The following is a 16849-nucleotide window of genomic DNA, read 5'->3' as shown; positions in this document are numbered from 1 at the left end:
CCATAAATATATCTCTATACACTGGAGTTTTGTTTGTATACGGCAAAACGTTTGGATACACGGCTTTCCCCCTTGGCCAGCTTCAGAATGCGAGCACACATACGTTTATAAACACACAGACATGTACGTAAATTCACATGTACAGCTAAATCCATGCATCGTACAGGACTCAAACATCTGCAGTTATGGGTACTGCTGCCTTATTTCTAAACTAAGGGAGCAGATTTTTCTTACACTCACCAGGTCTCACTCCACACGAAAGTTTAAGTGGGAAAGAAGGCAATGCCCAGTAAAATACTTGACAAACGAAGTCATATTTATTGAATGCGTTTTATTTTAACAACCAAAAAATTCTAACAGCCTAACAATGCACATAAGTTAAAAATTAATTATCACTTAGTGATAACAAAGATAGTTGATTTACATGGAAAAAAGAACATTTACAATATGTTAATCCTTATTCACATTGTTGATACCGCAATAAAACACAATTTGTTTTTTCATTTCACAAAAAAAAAAAAAAAAAAAAAAGGCGGGAAATTGTGCTTTGTCAAGAGGCACTACAAGAGAAAGTTTCTTCTTCCAAATAGATATTATATGACAGATATTGAATAAATAGACATATATGCATTGTAATTCGCAAAGATCTGGCAAGACCACAGGCTAAAATGCCCACAGATTCACTTAGAATCACTGCAAACTTGGCAGTGAAATTAAAAAATAAAAGGCAAGACTTAGCATTGAAAAATACCTAACAAATTTTTGGTTGAAGTGTAAAAGATACCAAATGCGGATGCCATCGATAGATGAACCACCTTGTAAGAGCTTGGCAACATCAGTTTCCATTACATGTACAGAGTGACCTTCAGCAACAGTGTAAGAAGACAATTTGGAAAGAGTAACTCGGAGATCAGGAAGCAGCAAGCGTGGACTTTCGGATTAAAGCTGCAGCATACTACGGCAGCAGAAGGATGGGCCCGGGGCTTAACTGCAAACAACCATCCTTTTGCAAAGGTATGTGACGCTCGTGTCAAGATAATTTTTTCAACATCGTTATTTGAAAAAGTACAGGAAAATGTCCCTTTAAAAACTCCAGAGGTTACTGAGCAGCTAGAATTAGCTTGTATTGCAACATGTCTTCTCCCTGTATATTGTAAGTTCTGAGTTAATATCTACACATAGAGGTTTTGTTTTTTTTTTAACTCCTACCTTTTATACCTTTCAAATATATAAATAGTATTAACAGTTATATTACAATGTCTGTGTAGTAAACAGAAAATAACTTTCAAAGTGATATTGCATGAGGTCTTTGACAAGGTTGCATGAGAGCAGAACTCCAAAAAAATCCAACCGTGTGGGACTGTCTGGCGGCCAAGGTGAAGCATGGGTTAGGTTTGCAAGGCCAGTCCTGCAGGTGAGGTCACCTCTTGCAATTACTCTAAGTACAAGTGGGAAGAAATGCTACTGGTGCTTCTGACAGGAAGCTACAGGAGGTTTGGAGAGCTATAGTAGGTTGCAGCTTTAATGCTCATTCCACTAAACAGCCAGTCGGCATTAGTTCTGCTTTACGTAAGGTAATTGCTATGTCGGTAACTGAGAAAATGTTTCCGTTTACGATGAGTAGGTGATTCCACCGAAATCGCTTCGCTTACTCTATTGCCTGGAGCTGCACAATGATTCAAAGAAAGGTTCTTATTAGGGCTGCCATACCAGGGAAGGGATGAGGCATGTGAGAGCAGGGACTCTAGAAGTTTGGTCAGGTGGATGGAATGTGGACGAAGAAGAGGAAGCCCAAAGTGAAACAGAAATAGGAAACATCTTTTGGGAGATGGAAGGATGGAGGTTTATTTGAGAGGGAACCCCTTTAACTGGGCGGCAACTTCTTTTCTAACTTAACATTACATTGAACTATTTTCTATTAAAAAAAAAAAAAGGAGAAAAAAGAAAAAGAGAAAACAGCAACAACAAACAACTTTTAAATGAGCAGGCTTATTCATTTTAAGATCTGAAGCCACGAACAGGTAAATAAGTTTCACAATAAAATGTGGCTCATACTATGAATTCCATACGTCCAACGTCAAAACGTCATTTTATCAAGACAAGTTTTCTCTGTACTGAATTTCAGTTTTATTCATTTGGAATTCCACAGAAATGCATCTGTTCACTACAGTAATGACAAGTTGAATAACGGAACACGTCGAGTCATTTTAAGTGTGCATTGTGTCTTAAGAGCAATTTGACTTGTATCATTTTAAGGTGCCCTGATTTTTTTTTCCACTTTCCTTTCTTCTTTCTTTTTGGCAGTGTTGATTTATTTTGTTTAAATACATACCTCAAAAATTACCCATCAAGCTGCCAGATAGGAAGCCATAGAATTAAAAAAAAAAAAAAAAAATCAGGGACAAACACAGAAAATAAATAGGAATTCAAAAATAGTCACCCCACCCTGAGAGCAGGCCGCAGTTTATCAAAAAGCCAAAGCGACTCACTGTGAAGTGGTTTTTTTTTTAATACATAAACAAGTCTCTTCTTTAAGAACTCATTTCACAGTCTATTCTTTCAGATTGTAAAGTTCTCTGTCCCATGCAATTTAATATATATATGTAAATATATAGATATATACATATACATATACACACACACTTGTAGCTTCCTTCATTTGTTTCGTAGGTCTTTTCGTCCTGGAACTTGCCTGATGTCTCTTCCGTAAGTGCAAGGATAATGAAGGCAGAGTTTCCTGTGATTATAATTACTATGATCCAGTCAATTGTAAAAGTGTAACACTTTAGTGTCTTTGCCAAGGCGATGTCTGATTCGGGAATACTGAACTTATTCAGTCTATAGGTGTATCCTGTGCAACAAAAAATGTCAAAAAAGGTAAGAAAAACAAAACAGACAAAAATAAAATAAAATAAAGCAAAAAAAAAAAAAGTTTTTAAAGAAATTAAAACAGAAAATCCTTGGACCGATGTATTGCTTTGCCTGGTAGGAGTTCACATTATCTCTGGTCGATTTCAGCAGGCGCGGCCTTGCTCTTTTCAGCATTTTCCTCCTCGGCCTCTACTTTGTACATCTCCTCAGAGCCTTCCTCACTGTCGTTCTCCTCGGACTCTGTCAGCAGCTCCTCGTCCTTATACTCAGCCACGTCCACCGCGGAGCCCAGGTGTTCCTTGAGCTTCCCATGATGCTTCACATGATACCGCTGGTTCTGGAAGAACTTGATGATGGTGTGTTTGGGGAGATCCAGCTGAGCAGAAAGCGTGTGGATAGCTTCCTGATCAGGGTACAGGCCCACATCATGAATAAAGCTTTGGAGGATCCCCAGGGCTTCCAGGGAGATCTTTGTGCGAGACCGGGGCTTTTTGGCACAACTGTCTTCAGTCGGAGGAGGTGGGGGTGGAGCTTCTTCTCTGGGAGGGGAACTCTCCTTGGCTGGCTGAGACTGCTGTCTATGAAGGACCTGATAATGAAAATTAAAAAATATATATATATTAACATTTGACGCAGGATTTTACCTTTCAAAAGCCATCATTCCTCTGAAATTGTGTTGTCTATCTACCTTTGGAGTCACATAGTCATTTGGAAATTCAGGTCTTTTGGAAACGTAAAAGAATTTCTGGTGATTTAGAGTCTCATTTACAAAACAAGAGGTTAAAAATAGTTTGCTAACGTGTATATTCTGAGGCGCAAAGGAAGTTAAGTCATTTATTGCCCAAGGTCATTTGCTTTCAAACAATCTGGCTCCAGAGCCTTCCCTGCTGTTAACCAGCATGATAGGCCACCTCTCTAAAGCCTAATGGCAAAGCAGTTGGACTCCGTGAGAAGTACTGGCTCTCCAATCAGACCTCATGGGTTCAAGTCCAGACTCTTTCGCTTAGTTGGATATCCCTGTATAAGAGAATAACCTCTTTAAGCCTCAATTTCATTACCTATAAAAGAAGGGTAGGACACTGACTTCCTAGGGATGTTGTAAGAATTAAATAACAAAACGGATGTAAAGAATAGTGCTTACCTTAAATCAGAGGTTGACAAACTTTTTCAGTAAAGGGCCAGATAGTAAATACTGTAGACTTTATAGGGCCTTACAGTCTCTGTTGCAATGACTCAACTCTATCTTTGTAGTGTGAAAGCAGCCATAAGTAATATACAAGCAAATTAGCATGGCTGTGTTCCAATAAAACTTTATTTACAAAAACAGGTGGCAGATCAGATTTGGCCATGGGCTACAGTCTGTCCACATCAAGCTCAGGGCAAACATTCAATAAATGATAGCAATTATTACCATCAGCCTCATGATTACTCAAGAGTATAACAGAGGAAGAGTTGACATTTTGGCCAGAAAAATCAATACTTCTTAAAATTAGAAAGAACTTGTGTTTATTGTCTTTGAGCCCTGATATTGACCCTTAAACATTAATTTTTTTAAAAACATTTTTTTAAAATATAAAAACGTCCAAATTAATTTAAAGATACAACATTTTTCTTAAATTAAGAATTTTAAATGACTTTTATACTCTCATAGATGGGCCTTCTTAATATCACTTTATAAACTATTAAAATTCTGTTTGCACACACTCCCTATTTTGTTTTTTTAATCCTTAACGTTAAGGTTTTCTAGTTGTAATTAATTTAAATTTCTCCTTTATCTCTACATATCTCCCACTCATTTAAAAACAAAAAACAAAGGGATGGCTGGGTGGCTCAGTCAGGTTAGCCTCTGACTTAGGCTCAGGTCATGATCTCAGGGCTCTTGAGTTAAAGGCTCCCATCAGGCTCTGTGCTGACAGCCGGCAGCCAGGAGCCTGCTTTGGATTCTGTGTCTCCCTCTCTCTTTGCCCCTCCCCCCCACTCACACTCTGTCTCTTTCTCAAAAATAAACACACACACACACACACACAAATAAAATAAAATAAAAACAAAAAACTCTAATGTTTAAATAAATTTCTAGCCCCCAGATAGAGATGCTCTTGCCTGTGATGCTGTATCAGCCGACTGAACTTCCCAGTTCCCGTAAATGCTCCACTTGACCAGAAGCACAGTACATGGTACAGTGGGCCAATCCCCAAACCCAATACTCTATATTTATTTTCTTGTTCTTTGACCTTTCTAAATAAAGTCAGATATGCAACCCCAGACAATCACGCTCTGTTTGTATTGCCACTTCTAATGATCTATATAAGCTGATCTTGCCCGAATGCCTCAGGAAGAGTGTTCCGCTGTTTGTGAGGCACCGTACTCCCCCAACCTGTGGATTGTTTTCCTTGAATAAAGGACACCAAACTCGTTATTAAATCACTTTAGTTTTGCCATTTGACACTAGTTAGGCAAGCTTATTCTTGATCTTCAACATCATCTTTCTGCATGACATAATTTCCCATTTTAATATTAACTTAATGAACTTCAATCTGACCGAAGAAAGAAAGCTATGCAGAGGAGACTGTCCCAACGACTTGCTCCTGCTGCCATCATAGGCCCATGTGAGATGGGCTCCTTGGACAGGGGAGAGGATCACTGGATCCTGGACAGGAGCCTAGCCACTGCTCGGACATTATAACATCAGCAACAACTTTCTGGGTCCTCCCAAAGCCTTTACGGATAGTGAGTTCCCATTTTAAAACACACACATTTCTCTTTTACTATTCTCTCATATTTTATGCAGTCTCTTTCATGTTAAAGCAACAAATTAAACATTTTCCAGAATTCAGGGGGAAATCAATCCAATCAGCACACAAGGACACATGTCTGGTGACATTAAAGAATCAGTGGTACCACCATCCCCAGCACCCCTCTTACGACCACCACACACTCCTCATATGACCCATTCTCTTCTTCTCGGGCTAAGAAATATCAATAGCAAAGCAAGAGTTTAAGGGAAAAAATGTCTGCCATCTATTTCAGTCTCAGAGACCACCTGATGAAAAAAATAACTTCTTACCAATGTGACAATGTCAGCCTTTTATGTGGAATTTAATAAATATCAGGACCCATGAAGTTGTTACCTAAGTAAGGTAACAACAAGCAGAAGAGGATGAAACTTTTCAAATAATAATTAGTAATCACGTAACAATCAAGATAATAATCAAAAGGATAATCAAAAGGAAATAAGAATATCCATCATAATAAGCTGACGGCTGGTGGCAGAAAGAAATCTAAAATACAGGACCATAAAACAGTGGCACTAAAGGTCCATATAATGTTGGCCAATTAAAATGAATGTTCTTGGCATTTTCTTTACTACTTTCAACTAAGAGTAAACTCATGTGGTCTGCTGTGGTAAGCTGGCATCAGCAAAAACATGAGAGCTCTGTTACTTCAACATCCTAATTATAGCCGGAAGGGAACATAGAGCCGTGCTGTGGGCCTGTTCATGGCACTTTGATGGCAGAAGATATTCGCTCTGAGGTCATAATCTGGGCCGCCCGGCCATTGTCATAAATGAACCACTATGTCAACAGGTGAGGATTTTGGGGGTTTTGGTGAGAAAGAGAAAGATAGACACTGAAATTATATATGAAATATGTACTCAAAGAACATACATATACTCAAGCACGAGTACCCTCTATTAGAGCAATTGTGTTAATTGGAAAACAAAAGAGAATTAAAATGCCCCATTTTCTAAATTATGCTTGCCTTCTGTAGTAAAAGTCAGCATAATGGTTCCATTTAGTTAAATAATTAGATTGGTTCTTTAGGGGTTTTCCATTTTGCACTGGTTAGATTTAAAGAGATTTTCCAAAACTATACTTTGAAGTTACTATAATCTTTCTGCATGATAGGGTTTGTTCTTCTCCTGGGTCCAACCCACAGGCCTGCTTCACCTCCCCTTTCCCGGACTCTAGCAGTCCTAACACACACATGTAGGGAAGCCACACATGAAATAGCGGAACAAGAATAGCTACCACTTACTGAATGTTACTATGTGCCAGGCGGTTCTAAGAACTTTACACAGATCAGTTTATTCAATGCACACAGTTCCTCCTGAGGGTGCTATTTGGATCAAGAATAACCTGGAAACATGCAGCATCTCAGGAAAACCCTTTATATTGGAAATTATACACATAGGGAGCTGTCAGCGTGATAAAGCACGTGTCCAAGGGACAGTGGCAATGCCACTTTGGATCCTGTCTCTCTTTCTCTCTACCCCTCCACTGCTCACTCTCTCTCTCTCAAAAATAAAATAAAAATACAAAATTAAATTCTTTTTTTAAAAAGAAATGATATATAAAGAGAAATGTTTTATTTCAGGTCAGACAATATTCTATAATGAATTGGGTGGCATGACAATATTTACATGAAGATTAAGTGACATTTCTAGCATCTTGAAGCACAAAAGGAGAGAGCAGTCAAAATAGAGAATGACAAAGTGAGAAGCTTTCAAGTGAAACTGTCTCACAAGTTACCAAAAGGGCCTGAGTGAAGTTTTTCAGTCACACTGCCCCTTTTCTTTGGCTGTAATTCTCTGTCAACCACAGTATGTGTAAGACCTGAGACAAAGATACTCCAGGTTGTGTCCTAACTATCTTCATTTCCCCCAAATGTTCTAATTACTCCAAGCAGAAAGTTGTTTGTCTCTAGACAATTTTTAGAAAGAAAAAAAAAAAAAAACCTGCATAGATTTCTGCACTAACCAATTGCAAGGGCTTATTATTATGACAATTAAGGAATTTTTTTTTAACACTCATTCATTTTTGAGAGAGACAGAAAGAGAGAGCATGAATGGGGGAAGGGCAGAGAGAGGGAGACAGAATCTGAAGCGGGGTCCAGGCTCTGAGCTGTCAGCACAGAGCCCGACGCAGCGCTTGAACTCACAGACTGCGAGATCATGACCTGAGCCAAAGTTGGACGATCAACCCACTGAGCCACCCATGTGCCCCAACAGTCAAGGAATTAATGTCATGCAGTGCTTCCTTCCAGTGGTGTTAAGTACTCTAGACAAAAATAGAGTAGAGCCTAATGCTTATAAGACAGTCTTTCTGAGACAAGGAGATCAATACAATCCTCTCTTAAAAACCTCCCATCTAAACAGCAGGGGTAGGAACTTTTCTTCATTTTCTTATATTTTTTCACCATTTTATTTATTTTAGAGAGAGAGAGCATGAGTGGGGGTGAGGGGCAGAGAGTGAGAATTTTAAGCAGACTTCATGCCCAGGGCAGAGCCTGGCATGGGGCTTGATCCCACAACCCTGAGATTATGACCTGAGCTAAAATCAAGAGTCAGCTGCTCAACCGACTGAGCTACCCAGGCATCCCATTCATTTTCTTACATCTAAAGTAAGTAATGTCAACACTTCTAGCTTCTTTTTCGTAGGATAGGTTTCTGAATTTCCGCTTAACTGAATTTTAGTTTTTCTGTTTGAAGCTCTCAGCGATGCTCAAAATTCCTTGTTGGTTAACTAGATGAATCAACTCTGGTTCCTGTTTCAAGCAAGTACCCTTAGTAACTTGAGTGTGAGGCCAGGCCACTGATTCCTGCTTGATGGACCTAGAAGTTCTCCTGATCCTCAGCTCATTTGACAATTCAGGCATCTATTTCTGGCTGATGATTTTTTTTTTTAAACCACAAAATTTATAATTACTTTAACCAAGATGGAGAATGCCCTGCCAATTGAATAGAGATCTATGTTCTTTTCTAACGAGTTCTTCACACAACCACATTATTGTTTCCTGGGATTTTTCTTTAAGTTAAGGTTAATGGAGTATCTTCCCAGTATTTATATATATATTAAAAAAAAACAAAAACAAAAACAAAAAACAAAAAACTGCCCAAGTCCACAAACTTTCCAGTCTTATCCTTTTTCCTCTTTTACAAAATGGGTCCAGTAGTTGATTGTTTCTATTTGTAACATCCACCATCTCTCTTCATGTGATCTTCCTAAATAACAGAATACATCCTTCTGTAGAGACAGCCGTCCACCCCTTTACTCTTGACCTTTGCAAACTGAAGCCTTACCATTCATTCTAGCTCTATTTCGGTTTAGATTTTTCTCCGTCACAACTGAACTGAAATCATTCTAGTCAAGAATTCATTTCTGATAATTTCTCCAAAGGGTTTTAGTTCACAGTTTCTCTTGTGGATTTTTCAATATGACAATTAGTGTTCATAGCACTGAAGTGTCTAAGTGGTTGCAATAATAATGGTGGTGGTAGTGGCAGGAGTAGCAGTAGTAGAACTCATATAAAGTGCACGAACCAAACACTGGCCTAAATGCTATCGATGTTAAGTTTATTTATTTTACAATAATCCTGCAGGTAGGTATTTCACCCCATTTTATAAGAAAACTGGAGTTCAGCAAGTATACCTAATTTGCGTGAGGCCACATAGCTTGTGAGTGGCAGAACTGATATTCTAAAACAGATCTGTCTGATTTTAAATCCCATGCCCTTAAACATTGTGCTCTCCTGCCTTCTACTGAACAAAGTCTCTAGACTTTGAGACGACAGAACAGAAGTAAAATATCAGGAAGTAATAAATTCTATGGGCAAAAAATTAAGTAATGCATAAAGAGGAGAACTGGGGAGAGGAAAAGCCATTTTTGATATGGTGACTCAAGGAAGCCTCCTTAAAGACGCAGCATGTGAGCAGAGGTCTGAAGGAAGTGAGGAACAAGCCATGCAGAAGAACGTTCCAGGCAAAGGCAACAGCAAGCAAAAGGCCAGTAGGGAGGAATACACTCGGTGTGTCTGAAGAATGTCAAGGAAGGCAGCATGTTAGAGCTGTACCACCTCGTACAGCAGCCAGTAGCCACATGTGCCTATTTACATTTCATTAATTAATTAAAACTAAAACCAGAACAAAATAAGACTCAGTTCCTCAGTCACATTAGCCACATTTCACGTGCTTGATTACCGCATTGTGTAATACCATATTGGACATTTCCATCATCACAGAAAGTAGTATTGAAAAGCCCTATGCTAGAGAGAAATGACAACTGTCAGGTGGCCAGGGCCAAAGCACGTAAGGCTCTGCATTCTACCCTCAAGATGATGGGATGCCCTCACAATGAAATGCAATCATAATCTGATTTAGCCAGAAATATAGTAGAACTTGAAACTGCCACTATTACTAGAGAAAAGAGAAATGTTCATATAGTCACATACTAAGTAAGGAAACCTCAGCTTGTAATATATTTCTGGACTTTCAACAGACTATCACAAATAGCAACACTATCATAAAACAACTAGAAGGATGCATTGGTACTTCTGTCTTCAAGAGAATAGTTAATTGACATTTGCCTGATGGCTGCCTTCCTCAGGCACCTTCTTCAGAGGTGCTTATCATGTCTAAAAGGAACTATGTTGAAGACAATCCACCCTGGGTTAAAAGAGTAAAAAAAAAAAAAAGAATGTTGATTTATCAAGTATTTATGGAATGTCTATCATATTATCATGTTTGCATGTATTAATTTACAAAGCTTTCTAAATACATACTCCTATCTCCAACAATTATGTGTTGATGAATAAGTTGTGGATAGGATATGAACAAACAGGAAGTTAAAAGTCTAATAAACTCTTTATTTATTTGCTGAAATCTCTTTAGGCTGAAATATGACATACATGTACATAAATGGACATAAAGATAGTGATGAAGAAATAAAAGTTGTAAATATATTCAAAGGAGACATCAATTTCAAAATAAAACCCCAAATTTCCTAGCCCCGTGACAAAGCACAACCATAATATGGGCACATGTCGTTTCTCTGCCTTCAAAACTGAAAAGTTTGAAAACACAAGGACAAAATGGTACCATGACAAAAGTCTACCAAGAAAAGATAAAGCAGCTCTTCTTAAACCTCTCAGTGTTCAAATAGGTTTTGAAGGCCTCAATGAAAACCAGCTGGGAGCCATGTGTAAAATATAATGGTTTTTGCCTGCAGGGAAGGAAGTGAGATCTTGAATGATTAAGTTCAGGAAAGTATATAATTCACTGTATCATTATGGGGTGAACTGGATTACTTATAATAAGCCAAGACTTTGTGGTCTTTTTTATATAGAGAAAATGAGAAATTATTAGGAAGGTGACTGTAGAGGGTGGCTGATCCAGGGTGGTAACAGGTTAAAACAGAAGCTTCTCAGATGCACACATCCACCTCTCTATGACAAGACTTACCCAGAGGACTGAGCCTTACCCAGAACTTCAGGTCCTAAGTGGTGATGCTCAACAACAGGAGATGAGAACACGAACAAGATGACTTTTGTCACCATTTATTTTGAGTTAATATCAGAATTATTTTTACTTGTCTAATTTGCCTCATCTATGACAACAGAATATAAAATATTTGATCCCAAAAAGGAAAACACGCTTCCACTAAAAGTCCTGAGAAAATATATTTCACAGGCAACGAGAACAATTGGTTGGAACAACTGAAAAGTCCCTGTGCCTAATTCAATTAGAATTTGTTAAGTAAATAAATGAATGAGTGGTGCTATTTAAAGAATAGATTATATATAAAGTATCATGTAATGGAGATATTTGTCTCAAGTTTCAACAACCTAGCTCTACCCCCTAATATTCCCTTTTCCCCCAAATCAGCATTTAAGACAATTAATTTTCTCAAAAATTCAGTGGGAAGAACTTAGCATTAATGACTGCTAACTAATATAAATATTAATGTAACCACTATACATCTATCTCACTTATTAGGTTGTGAGCTACATATCAGCACACCATACGTCTGGCAGACAGTAAGTGGTCAGTATGTCTTTGTTCTGCTCTTCTGGATTAACTCCATATTCTTTCTTATTTTCAGACCAGTTATTATTCTTATTTTGCATAACTTGTTATTATTTTTCTTGTTATTGTTCCATTTTAGCAAAACTACATTAAAAAGTAAATAAACTGTTATTCATTATAGACACATATCTAGTGGGTATCTGAGAGAAAATATGTATATTTTTTTTACCATTCCTTCATTAAAAAAAAAAAAATTTAAGCACCGTATAACCCAAATGATGGCATGATATGTAAATTGTGAGCAGGAGCTTGGGGGGTGGGGGGGGGGGGCGGTCACAAAGTTTTGGTTGTGAATCCAGTTCTTACCCTGAAAAAGCACATCTTCTTACTAGCCTTACAATTCTGAGCAAGTTAGTTTCTCTGAGCCTCCCAATCTGTAAAATCTTCCTTCTAGTGTCATGAGGATTCAGTGAGATGATGCATGCTAAGTACTTAGCAGAGTGCTTGTCATAAGCAGGATCCCTGTAAATAATAACTACCCTTAAACAATGAGAGGGGGATGTAAGAATCAGTAGTATAATGCCTTGTGTATTTTTCTATCAGTTATGTTTATTATAAAAATTAGCAACAAATTCAGAGATCTGTCTGTACTTTTCACTCCAAAGATTGAGAGTTACAAATGGGCATGTCTACCGGTAAGTTTTCTTACTTCTTTCACTTATATCCTACATACCTCTTCATTCTTTAACATGACACCTAACACATGAAGTTGCCTTTTAAGCATCTGTCACGTGGAATTATCTCTCATAGTCATAGATCCGTTCAAGGTGACACCTTCTATATGCACAGCCTAGGATCCTTTTAGGAAGACATGCTTTAACAGTGGCTCTCAAAATGTGATCCACGGACCGCTGGGGAAATCCTGATTCCCCACCAAGAGGTCTAGGACATCAAAAAGAAGACCGTATTTGCTTGTTTTGGTCATGCTGAAATTTGTACTCATGGTACAAAAGCAAGGGTGGGAAAACCGCTGGCCTGTTGAAATAAATGAAGTCAATGGCACCAAACTGTGCTGGTGGTTGTAGGTCTTCACTGCCATATGCACACAGTAAAAATGCCACTTTCGTTTAAGAATGCCCTTGATGATGCAGTCATATATTATTGATTATATTAAATCTCAACCCAAGTATACCCCTTTTTAAGAGTTTGTGTGAGGAAAAGGGAAGTACACATAGAGAACTATAGACAACTGCAGTGAGATGGCTGTCGCGAGAAAGAGTGCTTGTGTGAGTATGTGATACACGAGCTAATCAAGACACCTTTGTCATGGAATATCATTTTTACTTGAAAGAACAACAGACAAACTATGGTTATTCAGACTCGAGTATCTGGCACACGTTTTCTTAAAAATGAAGTGATCCTGCCACTTCAAAGAAAATAACCTGGTAGCACTTTTGCCAATGATAATATTTGACCTTTCAAGTGAAAATTAGAATTTTGGAAAACATGTAGCTGCTACTATAAGCTTAACAGCTCCCAACACTAAAGACGCTCCTGATGATATTGGTGGCAATTTAACAAAATTTTTAAAATATGTCATACTAACGTGTCAGCATTTGGAAGGTCTGCATCATCTGGCAGATCATTATCTTCCAAATGACCAACGCATGACATTACAAAATCACGAATAGGTAAAAGATCCATTCAAAGTGCAAGGCAGACCAATGAATTATAAAGTCTGAAAGTTTATCAATATGAATTTACATTCCGCTTTGCAACTAACTTTTTTTAACGTTTATTTATTTTGAGGAGAGAGAGAGCACACTCGCATGCGAGAGCAGGAGAGGGGCGGAGAGAGCAGGAGAGAGGGAATCCCAAGCAGGCTCTGTGCTGACAGTGCTGACTCTGAGCCTCGATGCGAGACTTGATCTCACAAACTGTGAGATCACGACCTGAGCTGCAATCAAGAGTCCAACGCTTAAGTGATTGAGCCACCCAGGCACCCCTGATTTTAAAAAACTTTTAAGAAACTACCACTGGCAAAGTTTTCCTGTAGTACCAAAGAAAAATATCACATTTACCTAGAGAGGCTATTAAAATATTCCTCCCTTGGGGCGCCTGGGTGGCTCAGTCGGTGAAGCGTCCGACTTTGGCTCAGGTCATGATCTCACGGTCTGTGAGTTCGAGCCCCACGTCGGGCTCTGTGCTGACAGCTCAGAGCCTGGAGCCCGTTTCGGATTCTGTGTCTCCCTCTCTCTCTGCCCCTCCCCTGTTCATGCTGTCTCAAAAATAAATAAACATTAAAAAAAAAAGATTAAAATATTCCTCCCTTTTCTAATCACTTGTCTGTGTGAGGCTTGACTTTCTTTTACTCCAACCAAAGCCACATATTGCATCAGGTTAAATGCAGAAGCAATTATGAGAATCCAGTTGTTTTCCATTAAGCCAAACATTTAAAATATTTGCAAAAAATATATATAAACAATGGTACTCTTCTCATTTTTTGTTTTGCATACACAGTTATTTTTCATTAAAATGTCTTGTTTACGCATATGTACATATATTTACAATCATTTTTAAATTAACATTTTAGACTTTCTCAGAATTAATTTCTAACATGGCAAATATTGATAGATATATATTATACTGGAGTCCTCAATAGTGACAGTGAGAGGGGATATTGAGACCAAAAAAGTTTAAAAACTCTGAACTATATGAATCACACTCAGTATAGCCCTGTCTTTTTCCTAATGAAAAGAAAGTGTTTAATATAAAATGCAAAATGTACCCTACAGTTAAAAAACATCCTTATTTGAGCCAAGACACCAAGGAAGGTCTTAGAGAATGAGTGTAAGAGAAATTACATGTGCATTATGATTTGTCTCTTGATTTTATCAAAGACATTTTCACAGGCAAAACATTCTTTTAGATACACAACTCAGCACTATTTCTAACTTCAAATGATGTGACTTGAGTTGACTCTTACGGTTGTAATTTCACATCCTAACACTATTATAAGACTTATTAAAAACCATGGTTTAGTTTTGTTGCTTTTTTTGGATTATACAGTATCCTAAGGTCAAAACTCAGGAAATCTGTTATTAAAAAAAAAAAAAAAAAAAAAAAAAAAAAAAGTATCCATGAAGTGATGACAAATTGCAGACTACAGGTGTTAGATTACATTTTGACTCCAGGCAGGTTTAATATAAGTTGGTTTCCTTTTACAATTGCTCTTAGCACATACAGCTATAGGAAAGGGATTTAAAAGAAAAAAAGAGAGGGAATAAGAAAAAAATTAAAAAAAAAAAAAAGAGTGGTGCTCAATAAAAGAAGACCACGTCAAGAGAAATCAATACAAACAAGCAAAATGGTAAGAAGTTTGACATGGAAATATGTGTTCAATTTCATCCAGCCTTAGTCTGCGTTTTCTTTAATATTGTAACCAAGATGGTATTGGAACATCGTGTATGTTTTTAATGCAGTTTAATAATTGTTTCTCAAAATAAACACTTTGGTCAAAGATAAAAGCATAAAAACGCTGTGACACAATAATCTGTTAAAATAAACTTAGGGGATGGAGGAAGCATAGTTCTTAAAACAGCCTTTGGCTTATATCATTTCCTCTTTGGTAACAAATTGAGAACAACTATACCAACAACTCTGGTATGGTTTGCGGGGAGTGGTGGGGAAGAGTGTTGCAATAATTAATATGACTATTGGGAGTGGCCAGAATCTGCAAACACTGAAGAGGTGGCTGGGTGAGCTGCTTCTTCAATATAAGGAGATGAGCTGACAGAGAGTAAATGAAGCAGGCTCCAGATGACTCTCTCATTCAAACAGACACCACACCAATATAAAACAATCATCTCTCCTGTCAGAATCCAACAAAGGTAAGATGTGGCCATATATTGAACCTAATGGTAATGATATCTTTCTCTTCATCATTATTACCTGTTGAATAAGTTTATTTGTTCATTTAGGGCCGAACGTGACCCAAAGCATTCTGGAAACGTGACAGATATAATCCATGAGAGGTTCCAGGAAGAACGAACTCTTTAGGATGGTCCAGTCCACAACTATGTGTCCTTCTGGCTGGGAGAAACCAGCTCCCAACCCATCCACCCCAATCTCATTTGACACTCATGAGCATTCATTTCCTCTCCGTTCCCATACACCTCCACTACTTTTCACAATGTATTCTCGAAACACAAAACTTAGCTTAAGAATTCACAGAGATGGTCTCTTACAGACCAGATTCAAGGTACAGGTACTAAAGTATCTTTAGAGACCTTATATTTGAGTTACAATGAGATAAGAGTAGCATTACTGGATGTGACCAGAGCTGGCAGTTACCTCTGGAGTTCTGATTTTTAAATGAATGCATGATTTGTCTCATTGGTATAATCGAGAGAGTGGCTTTTGCACCAGTACAAATGAAAGAGGAGCTTAAGTCAGGTTAAAGACACGAGGGTAACTAATTGAAATGGGTAAAAGTTAGGATGACCTGAGTACCAAGAATTCATAATGATATTAAAAGAACCAACCTGGAAATTCATAATACCTCATCAATGGCAAAAGACCAAGAGAAAAAGATGTGCAAAGGGTCCAAAATAAAAACAATCCATTAAAATTCTTTAACTAAGTCTCAGGTAAAGTAAAATGCAGCCCAAATGAAAACAACTTCATCAGATGCCAGGAATACATGACCCAGGGAGATCTGAAATTTGATTTTTTAAAAGAAATTCAAGGTAAGCTTAAAAGAAAAGGTTACAGACTCTTTCAGATAAATAAATATCAACCAATAAGTTTAACCAGAGCAGAGTTCTGATTCCTTTTAAGTGAAAACAGGTTAAGTTAAATGAAGGTAGAGAATAGACGTACTTTGCAAGAACAGACACCATGTAGCCAGCCAAGGACTATGTCAATGAAGACTTATAGAATGATTCCTAAGGTAAAGCACTAGAGTAAATTCAAGCCACTTCCAACAAACTGAAATAAAGCCTCACTCTTCCTTGACTTACATACAGATTACATAATGCAGCTTGGTAGTCATATGTCAAATTTCTATAATTCTTTAAATCCTGTAATTTTGATATTATCAAAGTGCTTACTATCTTTTGGACTTCTTATTTGTTAAAAACAACAAATTAATCTCACAATGTTGATGGCTACCATTGC

At 37.7% G+C, this 16849-nt stretch overlaps 1 protein-coding gene across 3 annotated transcripts in view; it reads right to left on the bottom strand.

The window, feature by feature from the left end:
• Window positions 1-311: 311 nt before the first annotated feature.
• The window catches only part of SATB2 (SATB homeobox 2), a 194186-nt gene continuing 177648 nt past the window's right edge, over window positions 312-16849 (bottom strand). For all 3 annotated transcript variants that reach the window (XM_058710060.1, XM_058710050.1, XM_058710041.1), the window contains one exon: window positions 312-3460. In XM_058710060.1, coding sequence (XP_058566043.1) covers window positions 2999-3460 — 462 coding nt within the window. In that variant the 3' untranslated portion in view covers window positions 312-2998. The remainder of the gene's footprint in view (window positions 3461-16849) is intronic.

Source organism: Neofelis nebulosa, chromosome 2, assembly GCF_028018385.1.
Source record: "Neofelis nebulosa isolate mNeoNeb1 chromosome 2, mNeoNeb1.pri, whole genome shotgun sequence".
In the NCBI taxonomy this organism is placed as follows: domain Eukaryota; kingdom Metazoa; phylum Chordata; class Mammalia; order Carnivora; family Felidae; genus Neofelis; species Neofelis nebulosa.
The sequence above is the reverse complement of the archived record's forward strand: the minus strand, read 5'-3'. Positions and strand labels throughout refer to the sequence as shown.